The sequence below is a fragment of the Phascolarctos cinereus genome, unplaced genomic scaffold (genome assembly GCF_003287225.1).
Source record: "Phascolarctos cinereus isolate Bilbo 61053 unplaced genomic scaffold, phaCin_HiC Scaffold_4;HRSCAF=312, whole genome shotgun sequence".
Lineage (NCBI taxonomy): Eukaryota > Metazoa > Chordata > Mammalia > Diprotodontia > Phascolarctidae > Phascolarctos > Phascolarctos cinereus.
This window is the reverse complement of record NW_027555847.1, coordinates 184276711-184293991: the sequence shown is the minus strand read 5'-3', so window position 1 is coordinate 184293991 and position 17281 is coordinate 184276711. Positions and strand designations below refer to the sequence as shown.

Genomic DNA, 17281 nt, shown 5'->3' with positions numbered 1-17281 from the left:
AGTAAGATGAGGCCTTGTGGCCTATGAGACATGAGTGTGCTTCACTGCTTTGAACCTCTTTATTTTAGCCTTGACCTTGATGCTGTCCTGTACCTATATTCTGTCTGCCAATTTCCCCAAAGGACACACTGATCTTGATTCAGTTCTTTATTATTATTATTTTTTGCCAATATGTAACTGAAGTGATAGAATTTAATGAGTGTTTAGTTTGGTGTTTCTAATAAAAATCATAGAAGATTCAAACTGGAAGAGATCTCTAAAGGTCATCTATACTAGGGGTTCTTAATGAACATTTTTCCCTTCGATAGTTTGATAACTACATTTAAAGAAATTGGTTTCTTTTTTAACAACATGTATTTTATTTTTTGCATTTAAAAACATTATTCTGAGGCTTTCCTCCAGACTTCCAAAGGGGCCATGACACAAAAAATTAAGAGTTCCTCATCTAAACTCTTAAATATTACTAATTACTAATATATTACTAATGAGTAAGTTAAGGCATACAGGAGATAAAATGATCTGTCCAAAGGAAGTATACTTCTTGTGTTAAATTGAGACTAGAAGTCAGGCCACCTTACTCCCAGTTTGATGGCTCTTTCTATTACACAAAATTACCATTCGATCTGTCTGTAGGCTTTCCCTGGAACAGGTTGATATGGAGCCACAGGACTCTTCAGTGCTTTACCAAATCAACCAGATAGTATTCGATGTTGTGTTCTTGCCTTTTCCCTCTAATTGTTCACTCATCTCTATAGTCAGCAGCCCCTAGGATAACTTTGTCCAATAAAATGTAAGTTTCCAGATGGCAGAGATGGCTTTGTTTTTGCCTTTTTAGCATTAGTACCTAGCATAGCGCCTTGTACAAAGTAGATGATGGATAAATGCTTGTTGAATAGGATTAGCTGTCTCTATGTCTTTTGATAATGCTGAGGATTAATGACTTGACTGAAACTAAGAATGATTAATTTCTCATGTTTTTGGAAATCAGCCTTTAGGTTCTCTGTTGCATTTTCAAACATGGCTTTTAGAAAAAGCTAATTTTAACAGGATGGTCCAGCCCTGTTTCAGTGTCTTGGTGATGAACAAAGGATAAATTAGAATGAACTGGATATAAGAGATATCATAGTTACAGTGTCCTCAGAGAGCTTGTAGATTTCTTAGACTCCTTAGTAGCTAAGGTCCATTTCTGCTAATGGTTTCAAATGACCTCTAAGAATATAAAGTACAAGAAATATTGATAGTTTTCTGTTATCTGTTATGCAGTGGAGGTCATGTCAACAGTAGTGCATTAAGATCTAAAGACATATTTCAGTTTTTAGAATTTCTAATTCATGATGTTGTTTAGTACTCCAGCTAGGAGAATGTTGGATGGGAACTTGCCAACTTGCCTGTGATAGATAGTAGAGAAATGTTGCATACAGTTGCCATACTTGGTTTCCTTGCCTTTCTTTTTTAGGATGTTGATGATAATGGCATCATTGACATCTTGAGACATTCATTTCCCAAGTGACTCATATAAACCTGTGGAGATCTCTACAAGATAGCATCCCTTTGTTGAGCTTATGCATCCCTGGTGGGGTGGGGTGGGGTGACCCCTTCAGAAACTGAAGTAAGGTTCTCAAATTTGTGCTTAAATTACATTGAGAATGAATGTAGGGATTTTCTGTCTTTGATGAAGTTAGACTTATCTAACCTCAGGCGGTTGTATATCTCATCTAATGTTACCTTAGGTTTAACTTTTTTGGCTTTCCGTTTCCTTATTGGTAAAATAATGGTACTGGACCAGATGTTTTCCAATGCCTCATTTACTTCTAGATCTGAGATCCTATGTTCTGAATAGCCCTGAATCTTTCTTGGCATCTGACCGCTTAATATGTAGGTTTATTAATCTCATTTTTGGCTTTGTTTTTTCCTTTCCTACTACCTACTAGCAACTTTATTGTATCTGTTTTTAGATCTTCAGAGCCATTTAAAAATATATAAGTTCAACTGAAAAATTCTTCATGTACTTATACAACATTATGCTAGTCACCTATACTTTGCATTTTCTTTGTTTTCATATACCTCCCTGAATCACTTGCCATCCTTACTAAATGTTGACTTGAATTGAATGCAAAGTACAGATGAGCTAAAATCATACATGGACATTAGGGCTAGAAAATCATCTAGGTCAGCCCTTCATTTTAAAATGAGGATACTGAAGCTAAGTGACTTGCATAAGGTCATACAAGTTGTAAGTAGCTGGAGTCTAGCCTCTAACTAGTTAAGTGCTCCTTCTCCCAGTACAGAGCTCTAATCTTCCTCTGTATTCTGAAAAGAATGGCATTGAACCCATTGACTCGGCCCTTTGCTGTGACCTTAATTAAAATAGCCTTCTCCAAGTCAGTGGAATGCCGGCCTTTTAGGTTCTGTCTTCGAGGGGCCAGTCACGCTGTTGATTAGATGCCAGAGCCTGGCTTTGTGTGCTTTTCAGCACACCCATCATTCACCATTGGCTGAGTCTCTTGTATCATCTTAACCCAGTGATTGATGGAGGGTCGGGGTAGAGGGGAAGAATAGGGGGAAGTTGGGATGGAGGCGGGGAGAGAAGAAAGGAAAAAAAAAAGAAGGTGGAGCAGCTATGTAATAGAACTGGGGAAAGGAGAAAAAAAAAGGAATCCAGGGGATGGCAATTGAAATAAAGGAAAACAGAAGAGAGGAATGGTTGAAAAGGACAAAGGATGAGAGGAGGACTGGTAGGTAGAATTCTATACTCCCTCACCCCAGTGAATTTTCTAGATTAAAAAAAAATCTTTGTATAGTTTGATCATCTTTTGTTCTATTTTTCTATTTTGGGGGAGTATATTTTGTTTTATCTGCCTTGAAATTTTCTTCAAATGGACTTTAATGATGTTTTTGATGTTACTCATTGTCATCCTTTATCCACCCCACCCCCCACCCACAATGTCCAGTTTTCTTTTTTTTTTTCTTTTCAGTCTTCACTTTCATTATGAATGAGAGTGCTCTGTACCTTTTCACTGTGTCAGACATCTTGGCTTTAGGGTTAAGCTTCCCTGCTAATGTGTGCATTTAAAAATCCCCCAAAAAGTCAGAATTGCGCAATCCTGATTGTCACCAGGAGCGTAGAAGACTTTGTTCTCTTTTATATCACATGAATGAAAAACATATAAGAGTGAAAAAAAAAAGTCTGGCAGTCCACTTACCCCAAAGTTTAAAATGGAAAAAGAAATCTTGCTGATAGCACTGAAGACTATTTAACGGGTCATAGTTGAACAGGTAGCCCAAATAAGCTTTCTGTATGAAAGATACAGTTTCACAAATTTGCCACTGATGTGATGGGTTCATTGAATTTAGAAGCATGTACATTTTTCAAAATGCTCAAGCTAAGCAAACCTTATAATTTTGGAATATATTGACTTCTTTTGTGGGGTTAAATATTTAGAAGGCATATATTTCCCAATTGTATTTGTTTAATACCTTCTGTCAAAGCTTAACCACAAACTGAATTCTCCAGCAGATCAAACCGGATCAGTCACTATGAATGTTTACCCTAGTTAAAATGCTTTACTCAAGGGAAAATTTTTTTCTACTTTTTTTCCAAGTTTAGCTTATTTAAACAAGGTATTTAAGTGGCCCTCACTGCAGTTATTTGTAAGTATAATGTTGAAATATGCTCTTTTATAAATGTTTTGCATATAGTTCATATATATGAAAGTAATTGGAGTAAACATTTTTATTTGGTTTAAAATATTTTGATAAGATATAAAAGGTGAAAAGTAAATATTAAAAGTAAAGATGGTAGAATGGTTGGGTCTCTGACTATACACATGTTTTCATGCAAATGTTTTCATGGAGGATTGTGTGTATATTTTTCAGTCATTCAGGGATTTCCATATATATATATATATATATATGTGTATATACACATATATATATATATACACATATATATATATATATATACACATATATATATATATATATATATATATACATATGTGTAGACATGGTCTTTATTTCAAGTTATTTTCACATGACCCCTAAGCAAAAACTTGATTCATTGTAATGGTTTGGGAGTAGAGTGTTTCAGTTGAATTTTGGAAAGCCAAGTAGCAGAATTAGCTAGAAAAATTCTTTGTTTCAATCAAGTTTGAAAAGCTTTCTAAAATGTTTGAATGTGCTTATCCCACCTATGTTAGTGAAATAACAGAGTGCAGAAGTGGATTGTTTATGATGATTCAGAAATTTTATATTACCCAAATCTTGTATTACTCAAGGTCATCAGTTTTAAGCTTAACTCTAACCATTATGGTGATATAATTTAATATGTGCAGATTGGTCTGAATAATGGCCTTAGGACTAGCCTTATTTTTTTTAAGTGATTGAATATCAGATTGTTTTGTGGTATTTTGCCTCTTTTTCCTAAGACAACAGTGAAAAAAAGAAAATTACAGGATAACTTTATTATATATTTAAAAGGAAATAGCAAGTTTTACATAATAGATTGGCAGTTTCATGTACAATTTTTTTTTATTCTACTATGTTATGGAAATGCTTGTTTTATTTCTTAAGTTCAGAATAAAATAAATAATGAGGGAAAAAGAATATGTCTAATGGGGAGACAACATGAAAAACAACTATGTACAAACAAGATATAGACAGAAAAAAATTGAAAATAATAAAAAGAGGGAAGACACTAGCTTTAAAGGAAGATTGGGAAAGGCTTCTTGTAAAAGATAACATTTTAGTTGGGACTTCAAGTAAGCTGTGAGGCAGAGAGGAGGAGAGTGAGGGTGTTTCAGGCATGGTGAATAGCCAATGAAAATGACTGGAGTCTGGAGATGGAGTGTCTTGTGTGAGGCACTGCAAGGAGGCCAATCTTACTGGATTGCAGAATATACCTCTATATACTTTGGAATTCAGTGAGACTGTCTTCTTTGCAGTTTTTCTGCAAAGGAATAAGGTAGAGAGTAAGGTGTAAGAAGATGGAAAAGGTATAGGAAGGGGCCAGGTAGTAAAGGGCTTTAAGTGCCAAATAGAGGATTTTATATTGAATCCTGCAGGTAAGTGATAATCCTGTAGGTGTGGGTAGGGAATGTGATATGGTCAGAACTGCCCTATAACATTAAGTACTCTTAGGCAGGCATGGTGTACTGATTACAGACCTGGCCTGGGAACTAAGAAGACCTAAGTTCAAATCCTACCTGTCAATTAACGTCGAAGTGCTTAAGGATGGACCACAGTCGAAGCCTACAAGTTACAGAGAAAGTACAGACCTGCAATTGATAAAATTTCCTCAGCTTGCATTCTCTCTACAATGAAATCATAGGTACAGTCTCTGTCCCTATCCCTGTTATGACTTAATTATCCTCAACAAACACTTCAATATGCAAAGGACAAAAAAACCAACCAAACAAAAAAGCCATATTGTAAATCAGCCCATGGCCTTCTGTTACATTCAGTTGTTTGGTTTTATTTAAGAGTACAAATTAAATTAACAAGGTGCTAACACAACTGATCTTTTGTTTGTGTCTCCCTTTGATCTTTTTGTTTTTTTTTATTTCTCAGTGTTTTTATTATTCAAGTCTTTTCAGTCCTGCTGCACTCTTCCTGACCCCATTTGAGGTTTTCTTGGCAAAAATACTGGAGTGGTTTACCATTTTCTTCTTCAGCTCATTTTACAGATGAGGAAACTGAAGCCAACAGGGTTAAGTGAATTGCCCAGCTAGTATATGACTGAGGCCCAATTTGAACCCAGGAAGACGAGACTTCCTGACTCCAGGCCTGGCATTCTATTCTGTCCACTGCACCACCTAACTGCCCTTTAGTGTTTCGTTGATTTTTTTCTTTAATTTTTAGAATCTTTATGACTCCTTAAACAGAGTCAAGCAAAACAAATCAACACATTGATTATGTCTGAAAATGTATGTCTCATTCTCCACCTCCAATCTGTCACCTTTCTAACAAGAGGTGTAGTTCTTCAGCCTCCTAAAATCACAACTGGTTCCTGTGTTCATCAGTTCTGTAGTTTTCTTAAGTTATTTTCCTTTATATTATTTCAGTCATCCTATACATTGTTCTGGCTCTGCTCATTTCACGCTTCATTAGTTCATATAGGTCTTCCTAGGTTTATCTGATTTTTAAGTGCTTATTTGAGGAATGAGATATCATAATTCTAGTATACATAATTTAAAAGGACAATTAGCAGATTTAAATGTCAATAGATACAGTAACTGACTTTAAGTAGGTCTCCATTCCAGGAACTTTAGGCTCAGATCTCAACCCATGGGGTTTGTTATCTTAGGTCTAAAGTCTTAATAGGTTCAGAAAAATCTGTTTAAAAGTATGATAATGCCTTTTTTTTGTCATTGGTATTTTAATATATGGAAGATGTGGTCTCAGTGATGGCTTTGTTATTTAGGAGGAATACTGATTTTTTTTTTATCCATATTATGCTTTTGTACACCATTTTCCATTGTGGAATGGCATAAAAACAACAACAAACTCTGATTGTTTTAAATCTCAAGCTCTTGAATATAGCCACATGTCTAGGTCTGCATCCATGGAGTTGTTGGAAAACATTTGGAAGAGTTGAAGAAGACTTGTGGGCAGGAGCCAACATGCTGTTATGTCAGAAAAGACAAAAAGGCATATTTTAGTTGGTACAGTTGTCAAGTGAAATTTTCTAATTAGGATGCTGTTTGGTGATGTTGCAAGGCAAAACTTATTCATCAGTGGCTTGGTGACTCCATTTCTCCTTTCACTGCCTTTTACTTTATTGTTTGTACATCTGGAGATATATATTATCTCCAACAAAAGAGTACTCTAGTCTGTTCAGTAATAACAACCTTTCTCACCCTGAAATAATGAAGTATTAGATTATTGTGGCCTTCGAAACAAAAGTTCCCTACTCCTTTTCAGAGAAGACTACAGTCACTATTTCATTCCCACCCTGATGGGCCTGGCACTCAAGAATCTTTAGTTTGTCCTTCCTTTGTTTGTAGAGGAGCATAGAGGGTCTTTTGTTGTTCTAATCTCTTGTTTGTTCCAACAGGGCAAATGAATCATGTTGTTCACTCTTCTGTTTCTTGGCATATGCAACTATGTATGCAAAAACACCTTAAATTGTAGAGCTTCTCCTCTTGTCATTAGGATTACCATTATCTAAATAATTTTGGTTAGATTTCAGGTTCCATTTTAGAAGCCTAAAATATGTGATCAGCTAAGTGTTCTTGAGATAGTATGCTGACTCAGAATATGCTAGCAGGTAGGTTAACAAATCTGGAATTATATTCCCATCCTATGACATTTTAGTTGTGAAATTGGTTGAATCCTGGGGATTTCCATTTAAGCCTATTTAGTTGGTTTGCTTCAGAGCAAGTTGGTTACAGGAGCCCTGGGATCAAAAGCTCATTCATTGTATAGGCAGTCAGTCATGGAGAGGAGTTATTGGGTGTCAGGATAGGAGGTGAAGTCAGGTGCCTTCCATGCTGTGCCACAGCCCTGGAGGTTTGGAAGAGAGAAATAGAGAGCCAAGTTGCAAATAATGCTAGGCTAAACCCTTGAGGGCATCTCATCTATAATCACTATAATTATCTCATCAATAATCACTGTAACAGGGTTATGATAGATTTCACTCTTTTTTGTTGCTAATACATTAAAAATAAAATTTCATCTAAAATATTCTTAACTGCTCACTGAAAATGGAAAAGAAGAGAAAGGAACTGTTTTGCTTATCTCAACTATTATAGAGGAACAAATATTGTAGAGTTCATTAGTACTGGAGAATAAGAGAAGATGAATAGATCCTCAACATAGCCATTTACTACATTCTTGATAATTAATTTGTAATTACTTTAAGTTACTGTCATAATATTTTGATACTCCCTCCCCCCACCCCTACCCCATGCCATGACCTAAGCTTTGGGGAATTATAATGGATTGTGGAAGATATCATCTGTAAAGGAAAATTCACAATAGTGAGAGACAATAACACCCTTAAAAACACTTAATTGTAGTTAGCCAGAACTATTAACCTTTAAAAATACTGAAACAAAGGATATAGCTACATGGGACCTTTTATGAGTACATATTGAGTATTTTGTTTTTTAAATTCTGAGACATATGAGCCTTAAATTTTTAAAAGTGTATTATAGTTACTAGTAAATAGAGTCAGTCTTATATCAGTAATCTAAGCTAAGCTTTGTTTTTTCATGTGGTAGATGATTTCAAATACTTGCTGGATTATAACTTATTTTTGTTTTTTCTTCTGCAGTGACGTTGTATCATGCATGCCACTGATCCCAGGGGAAACTCCCCTGTTTTCCTACAACCTCAGAATGGGAACAGCCATAGATCTTCAGGTTATGTTCCAGGAAGGGTTGTTCCATTGCGCCCACCACCCCCACCAAAGAGCCAAGCTTCAGCCAAATTTACCTCTGTCAGACAAGAAGCCCAGGCAACCTTTGCATTCTCTGGTGAGGAGCAGCGCTCACAGAGAGAAGACCGAAAGCAGAAGAGACACAAAAATACATTCATTTGTTTTGCCATTTCCAGCTTTACATTTTTTGTTGCACTTGCAGTCATTTTAGGAATATCTTCAAAATATGCTCCAGATGGTAAGATTCTCATTCTCTCTCATTTTCTTTCTTTGTGTGTGTGTGTGTGTGTGTGTCTCTCTCTCTCTCTCTCTCTCTCTCTCTCTCACTCTCTCTTTTTCTCTGTGCATGTAAGTGGGAGGAAAAAAATCATGATAAAAAGAAAGATGATGGCATGTATTGCTTGCAGTCTTTTTGATTTCTGATTCAGTTAGATTTAAGTTGGATACATGAATTATAGATGAAAAGCTGGCTTCAGTCCTGGTTCCTTATTTAATATTTGCTTGGGCCAGGTCTATCTATTCCTCAAACTTCATCCAAAAATACCATTTCCATGTAGACCACAATAAAAATTACTGAAAATCTGTTCTATTTTATGTCTATTTGTTGTACTGTCAGCTTCATCTGTGAGTAGGGTGATATGGTTTAGTATCATGCCAAGCTTTCTGCAGGTATGTTGTGTCTTCTGCTTTTCACTGGTCTGTAAGGTGATACTACTCATAATTTCCCATCTTCTTCCTCTGTAATGTTAGCTAGATGAGCTTGTATTCCAAACCAGTGTTGTGCTTGGCTGCGATGGCTGTTTGATAGAGCAGATTGCATCTCAGCTAAGACAGTTTCTAGGTTCTTTCAACTTCTTGAACTGTATTATATTGGTTAAGCTTCTCTAAGATACAGTGGTAATCTGAATCAATGTCTTTACTTTTATCTGTTTCCTATTTTTCAAAGATAATAGCTTATTTAATTAAGTTAGAGTGGAGCTGTTATAATTGCATACAGCTTTACCTTCTCATCTTTATCTTTCTTCTTTTGTGAGGTTGACTATGAACTTTGCACAATATAACTAGACTATGCATACCCAGGTGATTCTGTAATGACTAGTATATTGTTAAGTATGATTTTCCTAGCTGGTAAATATAGAACCAATTTTATTTTTGGGGGAGTGATGTTTGATGCATGGCATCCAATGCTTTCTGGTTTTTTTTTGAGAAAAGTATTAATTACATATAGGAATGTGGCTTCTTAATAATCTAGAAATTTGGCGTATCTTTTGTTTATTATTTGTGAGCATTATTTTCCAGTAATTTTTTTTTTGGATATTCTTCTCCACATTCATGGTAACATTGGACGTTGTTGAGTATCAAGGTAGATGTTTACTTATTTGGAGGATCTTGAGTTCAGAAAATGTCTCTCTTTCATCCTCTACAACAAATATTAGAGTTTGATCTGTATAGTGGTTTGTCTGTTCATTTCTCCGATGATCACTGCGAGGTGACCAAGTATCCCATGAAATGTTTTCTTGTTGCCTTTCGACACACAGTAAAACCAGCTATGCCAATTCCTTTATTTTCTTTTTTGAGAAGAACTTGTGAGAACTACCATGCCATTTAAGTTCAACTTCTTTGTTCTCTCCTTTCATTGATAGTGAGAAGATGAATATGGATACAGTTTAGTTTCTCTAGTGTAGCAACTCTTCATTGGTTGGATGAAAATCTCACAATGAGTACCCACAGTTGAGTAAATGTCTGTAGATGGTTTTTAAAATGGTGAGCTTCTTAGCACATTCTCCCTCGTCCCCCTTTTCACCATCTTGCCATAATCATTAAAAATTGGAGAGAGAGTTTCACAGGACTGAGGGCCATGTTGTATTTTTACCTGTCCCATGGTTCACCACGAACAAAGGAGAAAAGTGCAAGGAGGAATTGTTGCACAAAGTCAAAATAGAGCAGGGATTCCCTGTAAATGTCAAGATTCTCCAGATGTTCCTCTTAGCAAATGGCATTGTAATATTTGTAGCCTATAGGCTAGTTTTTCCTATTTTGGCAGTAGTATAGGACATGAGTAGAAAAATCTAGTATATAGCAACATTTCATGGTTAAGCAGTGCTACAGTTATATCTTATTATGTTACATGTATTATTCACCTGAAAGGCAGTATGCATAGAGGAGACATAGGTCTAGAGACAGGATGCCCTGGATTTAATCCTGCTCCAATGCATGCTGGCTGTGTGAGCCTAAGCAAAGTCATCTAATCTCTGAGACATTTCTAGAACTATAAGTTGCAGAAGAGTATCTTCATTGACAGAGGGAGTTTCCTTACCGGAAGTACCAGTGAAATCATGGGTCTAGGCCAAAAAGAAAAAAAAACATCTATTGCCATCAACTTTATACAATGGGTCGATATACAGGTTGTACTTGTCTGGTTGATTTTTTCCCCCCGATGCTTTCCCTGAGTCATGCCTGTTTCCTCATTAAGAGCAAATTGATAGAGACCAATTATTTATTTATTTTTTTTGTGAGTGAGATATATCTTCTTAGGAATGCTTGTAAAATGGTGAGACATACTATTTAAGTTTTGATTCTGACTAGAGTCACATGGCTCACACAAACTCATACAATTTGTTTCTTTCTTTTTCCTAACTGATTATAAAGCTTATTACCATTTATATTTACCTCTATTACAAGGCAATGAGAGATCTAGTCATTCTTTCAACAATTATTAAGCATCCACCATATGGTGCTTCGTATGGAGCACAGTGCCACATAGTTAAGTACTTAATAAATGTTTTTTTCATTTATGTGCCATGAACTGTGCTCATTGCTACTGTTTGAAGGCAGGTGTTTTATGGGATGAGCAGAAGAAAGGTCAATGATATCGAAGTATTTATCTATAAAGCTCCAGAGATTGTTTGCCTTTCTTAGATGGAAAGCAAGTTTAGGGAATTCAAAAAATCATAATGATAATGGTAAAGCAGGAAGTGTTTCAGTGATCATGAAATTTATGTGAAGAGAATGCCATGAAAGCTGCTGCCAAAGGCACTTTTTGTGAAATATAATTATAACAGGATATTATCCTTTGAAAGAAAAGGAATAAGCTTCAGGCAGTCTTGGTGTTTAGAAACAGAAAAGAATGTTGAATTCATGCAATGCAACTTCGGGGTGAGGAGTCAGATTTTTGCCCATATTAGAGAAAAGCTTTGTACTACTCCCAAGTACTAAAAATGGTATCATTATTGTCAGTGGCATAGGATGTGCATAACAAAAGGTCAAGGGTCAGATGCTCCTATTTTCCTAGTTGTATCTGAAGCTTTGCTGCTCCATCCGACAACCTCCCCTCCACTGCTTAATAAGTACAAAGCCATGTACAGAGACTACCAAAAATACTGGTATTTTAAAAGAATTATCCTTATTTACAATGTTTCCTAACCTGATTTCATTTCACCCCTTTTCAAATATCCCATCTCTTTCCCATCTCTTTTCTGATAGCCTTGGAACCTCTATATTTCATCTTCTGTATGGAATTTCTTACCTAATCCTTTTACTTCTCATGAACCCTGTTGTTTGTCAAAGGTTTACTTCTCTATTCCCACTGTCACTGCCCTAGCCCATTACTTAAACAGCTTTCTAGCAGGATTTCCACCCTCTTGGCTCTTTCCTGTCCAAACTGACCTGTATATCACAGTAAGTCTAATTTTCCTGTAATATTGTTGTCACAATATCATTTCCCTGCTCAGCAACACACAATGACTCCTACTTGTCAACTGGTTCAAGTCTAAACTCTTCCTGTTTTTCATGGTACTCCATTATTCTTTCCTATCTTTTAGTGATCTGACCTGATTTCACCTTATAAAGAATGTAAACATTGGAAAGGACCATATAAATACAGAATCACAGAATGTTAGCATTGGAAGGGACCATAAAAATCATATAATTCAGCCTCCTTGTTTTTGTAAACAAGCATCCTTCACTCTAATCAGACTGGTTACTTTTACATGCCAAACTCATTCCTACCATTGCATCGGTGCTTATACTATTTCCTGGGCCTGAAACATTCTCTTTTCTCTCCTCAGCCCAATTCAGTCCATTCTTTTCCATGAAGCCTTCTCTAATTTTTCATGTCCACATAGTTTTCTCCCTTCCCTAGATTGCTGGGACACAGTCAATACCATACAGTTTAGAACTGAACTGTTGTCTAATTATTCCATTTAGAAGGTTGTTTTTGGCATCCCAGGGAGTTTGCAGACTCCGTGATGGCAGAGGCCATGCCTTATGCTTTTCCACAACCTTCACAATAACATAATGTTTAGGTAGTTGAAAGATGCCTAGACCTGGAGTGGAAAAATACAGTGTGTCCCAAAAGTCTTAGTGCTGTTTTAAACTTTACTGTAGTAAGACCTTTAGGATACCCTTCTTCTTACATTAGAATGTACATACACTCCTTGAGGTCAGGGACTGCTTTTCTTTTTACTTGTATGCTCAGCACTTAACACAATGCCTGACCTATAGTAAGACCTTAATAAATGTTTTTTGACTTGACATGACTTGCCTTGGAGAGTAGAGGATGTAGAGGTAGAATGACGAGATTTGGCAGTTGATTGGATGATGGGGGAGGGGAGGATGGAGAGGAAGGTGTTGCTGACTTTGAAGTTGTGAACCTGGTTGCCTGGGAAGATGGAGATGGTGGTCCCCTTAATAGAAATAAGGCGTCCTTTGAGTTTACTTATCTCAAAAATGAGAAACTTCAACTTTTTTTTTTTTTACTTTCCTTCTATAGTTTTACTGCTGAAGCTACTTAAGTCCAGCAGCAGAGTACAATCATCTTTCTTTTAGGGACCAATTTTATGTTTCAGTGAAGCCACAGGCTATTTTGTGATCCTCCACTTTCTGATTCACAGAATGTATATGGAAAGAGACTGCTGAAGTCATCCATTCTCTCCCTGGAGACTGTTCTTGAAGTCAGTATGGTTCCTGCTGTTTGGTTTAGCCTAGCTTTAAATAACTCAAGTAATGGGGCTTTTTACCATTTCCTAAGGGAAGCGATTCCACAGTCTAATAGATTTCATTGTTATGAAATGTTTCCTGAAATCCAGCCTAGAAACTTTCCTATTCTCAGGCTGTCCCTTTGGTTTACTCTTTATTGTCCTGGTTGAACATTCTAAGCCATTCTATTTTCTGCTTAGATTATACATAATCAAATTATTTTTAGGTGGTAATTCTAACCACACTTGAACGCTGCTTGGTCAATTTGTAGATTCTGACAATATTTAATCATCCTTCCTGAGGCAGTCTGTTTTACTCCTGGGAGACACATTATATACAGTATTTCCAGGAAGACAATGATGATTCTTCAGCATTCAGGAAGGGAAGGAACTGAATTGAACTCAATCATTGATGATTACTTCCCCTCTTCTCCCAAAGGAGCCTGGTTTCAAATAGAGATAATTTTATGACTGTACTGACAGAAGACAGATGTTGAAAGACGATTGTGTTGCCTGCAAGAAGATCTTGAAAGGTGTTTGCCAGCTGGCTTAATTTTGTACTTTTGGAGTTTAAACTCTGGAGGTAGCAGAATATGGGGTAAAGATCACTGTATTTGGAGTGAAGGCATCTGGATTCACATCCCAGCTTTGCCAGTTGTTACCTCTGTGACGTTGGAAAAGTCTCTCGACCTCTTCCATATAATAAAGGGGTCAGACTGGATAATGTCTAAGGTCCCTTCCAGCACTAAATGATTCTATATGCTTTTATATTGTAGAATTCGTTGTTTCTGTCTTGTGAGTTAGTCTTGTTTGTGGCATTATGTGTGACTGGACTCTGTTTTCTTACCTGTAAAATAAGTATAGTAGTAACACAATTATTGTGGGCAAAGTATTTTATAAACGTGATCTAATAATAATAATAGCTGACTTTTTTTTAGGGTTTGCAAACTATTCTACATATATCATCTCATTAGATCTTCTTAACAAACCCCTAAGACAGTAGTGTTAATCTAAATAGAAATGGCGCCACTAAACTGTATATAAGGATACCCTTCAGCTGCATATTGATTTAGAAAACCACATAGTAACATTATCTGAGAAAAGAAGAAAAGGAAAAAAAGAGAAAAAAAGGAAAAAAAACATCCATGTTCTATTGTGTTTTTATTTATTTTGTTAAATATTTTTTTATTTCATTTTAATCTTGTTTGGGCCGCTTGGGAGAGGAGTGGTCTGTGTTTGACCCCTCTGCTGTATGGTATTATCTCAGTTTTACAGGTAAAAAAGTGGAAGCTATTCACCAGTAAGAATCTGAGGTGGATTTAGAGCCCAGGTCTTCCTGTTTCCAAATCCAGGCCTTTACCCACTATATTAAGCTGACTCTATATTATTATTGTTGAGCTGATTATTATCATTATCACCAACTTTGGATATAATTTTAAAAACTGATTTTTATTGACATTATTGTTTTTACATTGCCTATATTTCCCCCTATCACTCTCCTGTTTCAATCAGGTTGGAAAATAAAGTTTCAGTGAATACAAATGCTCTTCCCCAAGCTGCTACCAAAGAGCCATCCTTTCCAATAAAGAATTAAAAAAGAAAAGAAAGAAAAAGAGAAAGAGAAAAAAATTCAGCAAACCGATCAATGCATTGAAAACTATGCCACTGTATACAGTGTTTCACACATTTAGATGCCTCACCTTTGACAAGAATGGGAGGAAGTATTTTCTCATATCTCTTTTTGAGGGCCAAGCTTATTCTTTGTATTTTTTCAATATTCATTTTCTATTCCTATTTACATTTTTGTGGTCATATTCTGGGCTGCAGTTACTTCATCTAGCATCACTTCATGTGCATCTTCTCCTGCTTCTTAGTATTCATTATGTACTTAGTTTCTTACAGTGGAGTATTCCATTTTATTCATGTGTACCAACTTGTTTAGCCATATCCTAATCTACTTTGTGCCTATAATACTTTTCAAATAATGTTGGACTTCTAGTTTGCCTCTCCTCATTAGAAACAGAACCTTTTGACTGATGCTAAGAGATTTTTTTGAGTTCATACTAGATTTTTTTTGTTGATAACTATTGCTTATATTTAAAAGCACATACCGTATAGTAAGATTTTAAAATAGTTTATAATGTAACATTATCTGCAATGTTTACATGCAATGTTGATGGACACTTGAGTACCTTAAGAGTAATAGATCTAATAATAATAATACTAGTAATGATGATGATAGCTAACATAGTGCTTACAATGGGTTAGGTACTGTGCTAAGCACTTTACAATTATTATTTCATCTGATCCTCACAACAACCCTGGAAGGTAGGTGCAGTTGTTACTCCCATTTTACAGATGAGGAAACTGAAGCAAATAGAGATTAAGTGACTTGCCTGTAGTCACATAGCTAAGAAGTTTGTGAAGCCATAATAATATGTAAACTAATACCTTAAAAAGTACCCAAAAGAAATAGACTTCACTGAAACTTTATTTTCCAATCTGCTCCTTCCTTGCTGAATTAATTATAAAAACTCTCAAGAGGTATCGAGCAGTGATTGTGGAAGATTTTGCTTGATTTGAGCTCAGAGTGTGGCATAGGCGGGATAGTTTATACCCTGAGAAAGCTGATGGGGGTCTGAGAACAGGTTTGCTCTGTGAATTTGAAGTGATGACTACCATTAAGGAAACTCCATACCATACCCAAGGGCACCTGCTGAGGAAGTCATCTGCTTCAAGGGCCCTGGAATTAAGAGCAGAATCATTTCAGCTTTTCTTAATCTTTCTTAAGAAGTCTAAAATTATACTGAAATTATACCTGGATCTTAGTACTAATATAACAAGGTCAAACACTGCTTCCCAGAAAATAGAATTCATTATAAAGTTTGTAAGCAGGAAAAGTCCTACTTGATGTGACAAGACACCCTCAAAATATCTCTCTTGTGATATATTATAGACTGACTTGTCTGGTACCTGAGATTCCACTATTCTAATGTTGTTTAGGCCTTAAAGCTATTGCCTTTGAAAGTTCTCGCAATTAAAATGCAAATATTCCAGGAAAGCTCACACATCTTATTAGTGATACTCAGTCTGGCAGTGCAGAGGGGATTGACCTGGAGTCGGAAGGTCTGTGTTCCAGTCTTGTTTCCCCTCACACACACTGGCTGTGTGATCTTGGGTGCATCACTAAACTTCTCGTTGTTCCAGACGGCTCTCTAAGCCTCTCTGTTTCGTGCAGGATTTGCCATTTGTATCAGTGGAGGAAGTTTTCATACCTTGGAGTTCCCTACAGTGAGAAAATTGCAGGTCTGCAGTAAAGTGAAACAAAACAAATAAAATAAACTCGTACTCCATTTGTATTTGTTTCATGACCAAGATCTGTATATCTATATCTATCTATATATTTTTTGGCTAGGCAATGGGGTTAAATGACTTGCTGAGGGTCACTCAGCTAGTAAGTGTCAAGTGTCTGAGGCTGGATTTGAACTCAGGTCCTCCTGACTCCAGGGCTGGTACTCTATCCACTGCACCACCTAGTTGTTCCCTCCCCCCAGACCTATAATTTTAAAAAGTTATTATAGTACATATATATAAAGAGGAATGGATTAAGAATCAGTAGGCCAGGATTCTAGTTCTCTGTTACCTTCAGAAAATCTTAAACTTTCTGAGTTTCAGTTTCTTCATCTAGAAAATAGAGATAAAAATTCTTATCATGCCAACTTCTAGGATTGCTGTAAGGATCAAATTAGAATATATATATGGAAAATTATAAAGTGGTATATAAACATGAAATATTATTAGTCATATGTCTGTTTTGTTTAGACATGATCATAGATGTCTATCATAGATAGACATGATCATCGTATGAGACTTGTCTGTTTTCAGTGCACATTGAATCCTCATATCTGTGGTGCCCATCTATCTT

General features: G+C 36.1%; 1 protein-coding gene across 1 annotated transcript in view; it reads left to right on the top strand.

The window, feature by feature from the left end:
• Positions 1–17281, top strand: part of CEMIP2 (cell migration inducing hyaluronidase 2) — a 98419-nt gene that overhangs the window by 12434 nt on the left and 68704 nt on the right. Inside the window, 1 exon segment of the mRNA XM_078152816.1 lies at positions 8276–8618. Coding sequence (XP_078008942.1) covers positions 8288–8618 — 331 coding nt within the window. The 5' untranslated portion in view covers positions 8276–8287.